The sequence below is a fragment of the Wyeomyia smithii genome, chromosome 1 (genome assembly GCF_029784165.1).
Source record: "Wyeomyia smithii strain HCP4-BCI-WySm-NY-G18 chromosome 1, ASM2978416v1, whole genome shotgun sequence".
NCBI lineage: Eukaryota > Metazoa > Arthropoda > Insecta > Diptera > Culicidae > Wyeomyia > Wyeomyia smithii.
Window position 1 is genome coordinate 111486282 of NC_073694.1, and position 2348 is coordinate 111488629.

Below are 2348 nucleotides of genomic sequence, written 5' to 3' on the forward strand. Positions count from 1 at the left end.
GATAAAGTAGTTGGAATCACACTACTTATCTTATTCGAAGTCATCGCCTATGGGCTCGCTAACTTCGTGATTTTCACTACTTAAGTCAGGTCATAGCCCAAGCTTCTTCCTCTTCGTGATTATTCCCCCTAGCAGGCCGGTCGACTTAACTATCTCATGCTCTATATTAATCCAAATCACTTGAACTAAAACCAATGACCTGTTATGATTTTTTTTTTGAAAACTGGTCCCTCACAGATATAATTTGCTGTCGGAAAAAATTAGTTGGTCTCTTCTTTAACCTATAAAATGACCTTTAAGGTGTTTTTCCATGAAATTTTGGTCACTCCGAAGAGCTTCATAGCTAAAAAAAAAGTCATTTCTTGGGTGAATGCGCCTTCTTCAGGTGGTTCCCGTAGAAGACACCAAGTCGCTTCCCATTCGTATCCTCAAGCTCGTAGCAGTGTTTTCCTAATATTTTCCTAACTACGGCGAGTTCGAACTTCGGTGCTAACTTTGCACAAAAACTTTTCGCTTTATCCGACAGCTCAAAAGTACGCTTCAGTACAGTTTCTCCAATCGAATAGGTTGGGCAATCGGGATTCGATCGCAAATTGTACTGTTTTTTATGCCGCTCATAGGCCTTTGTCAACTGATTACTGATTTCTTCGAAAAGTTTTTTCCTTCTGTTTTCTAAATCTTGACGCTGCACTAGATTGATTCCGGAATTGTCTCGCATTCTAGCATATTCCTTTCCATCAGATACTCTTTCTCTGCCGAAAACCACGAAGTGGGGCGTGTATTTGGTCGACTCGTGTACCGCGTTGCGAATTGCACAGGCAATGGTTTGCAAGTCATCTGCCCACTCTTTGTGTTGTTTGATGGTTGCCCGAATAGCTGTGGTTATCACCCGGTTAGCCCGCTCCGTGTTATTAACCTGTGGGTGGTAAGCAGGAGTGAGCCAGTGGTTTACGTTGAATTCGGCTAGCAGATCACGGAATGCTTTCGACGTGAATTGTGTACCATTGTCCGTTAACACGACTTCTGGTACGCCAAACAAGAGGAAAATCATGTTCCTGACGAAATCTACTAACGAATTCGCTTTTGCTTTTCTGAACGGCTGGATTAAAACGAATTTACTGGAGACGTCAGTGGCTACTAAGAGGCACGTGTGACGGCCCCTTCCCGAAGCCGGAAGCGGACCAACATAGTACAGTGTAACGAATTGCCACGGGTACTCCACGAATTCTTTCTGCATTCCCATTGGTGGCGTGGAGTTGACATTCCCGGCCTTCGAGGTTTGGCATTTGAGACACTCTCGACAAACCTTCTTAACATCCTCAGTCATTTTGGGCCAGCTATAACAACGTCTTAGTGACTGTAGCGTTTTCTCTGCTCCAAGATGTGCAGTTTCGTGCTCTGCTTTTATTATCGAGAGTCGTTCCTCTGCTCGAGGATACATTTTCCATCTAAATCGGGGATCGTCGACTCGGTTTTCGCTTTTCACATATCGAAAGATAACGCCGTCCGTAATTCGGTATTCGGAAAACTTTGTTGGGTTGGCTGTGATCTTCTCGACTAGTTTTTCATATTCATCATCCTGGGACGATAAATCGAGCAGGTTTATCGATCTAGACAGGCAGTCAGCAGTTATGTTGCAGGACCCCTTTCTGTAGACCAGTTGTATATCGTATGACTGGATCTTAAGCGCCCATCGTAGAAGCTTCGAGTTCCCAGATTTAACTCCAATGGTAAACAGCCACAAGAGGCTGCGCGCATCGGTGACAACTTTAAAATGCGACCCCTCCACGTAATGCCGAAAATTCTCGATAGCCAACAACACTCCTAGGCATTCCTACTCGACACTTGAATAACTCCGCTGTGTCCTACTGAGCTTTTTGCTAAAGTAGGCAATCACTCTTGTTTCTCCGTCAAGTTCTTGAACCAAGGCCGCTCCAACAGCAGTATCCGACGCATCCGACTCTATAGTGAATTCCTTGCTAAAGTCAGGATTTGTTAGAATCGGCGCTGAAGTTAATAACGATTTTAATTCGTTGAACGCTTCCTCTGCCTCTTCTGTCCATTCGAATTTCTTTTTCCCTTTCTTTAGCAAGTCGGTGATCGGGGCGGTGATCCGGCTGAAGTTTTTAATGAACCGTTGGTAAAAACCCGCTAATCCCAGTAGTCGTCGAACGTCCTTTACGTTCCTTGGCCTCGCATAATCTAGAATTGGAGCAATTCTGGATCCGTCAATCGCAACTCCTCTATCGGTCAGCAAATACCCGAGGTATTTTATTTGTTTCTTGCAGAATTCCGACTTCTCTAGGGAAATCGTTAGATTCGCGTTACGAAGTCTCTCCGCTACCACC

General features: G+C 44.6%; 1 protein-coding gene across 1 annotated transcript; it reads right to left on the reverse strand.

The window, feature by feature from the left end:
• Positions 1-355: 355 nt before the first annotated feature.
• LOC129717085 (uncharacterized protein K02A2.6-like) lies at positions 356-1327 on the reverse strand. The gene has a single exon (XM_055666927.1). It carries the CDS (start codon positions 1325-1327, stop codon positions 356-358), a length of 972 nt encoding a protein of 323 aa, XP_055522902.1.
• Between the last annotated feature and the right edge of the window lie 1021 nt (positions 1328-2348).

Excerpts from the sequence above, each read along its gene's own strand:
- LOC129717085 (XM_055666927.1), bottom strand. The coding sequence starts at position 1,327 with ATGACTGAGGATGTTAAGAAGGTTTGTCGAGAGTGTCTCAAATGCCAA.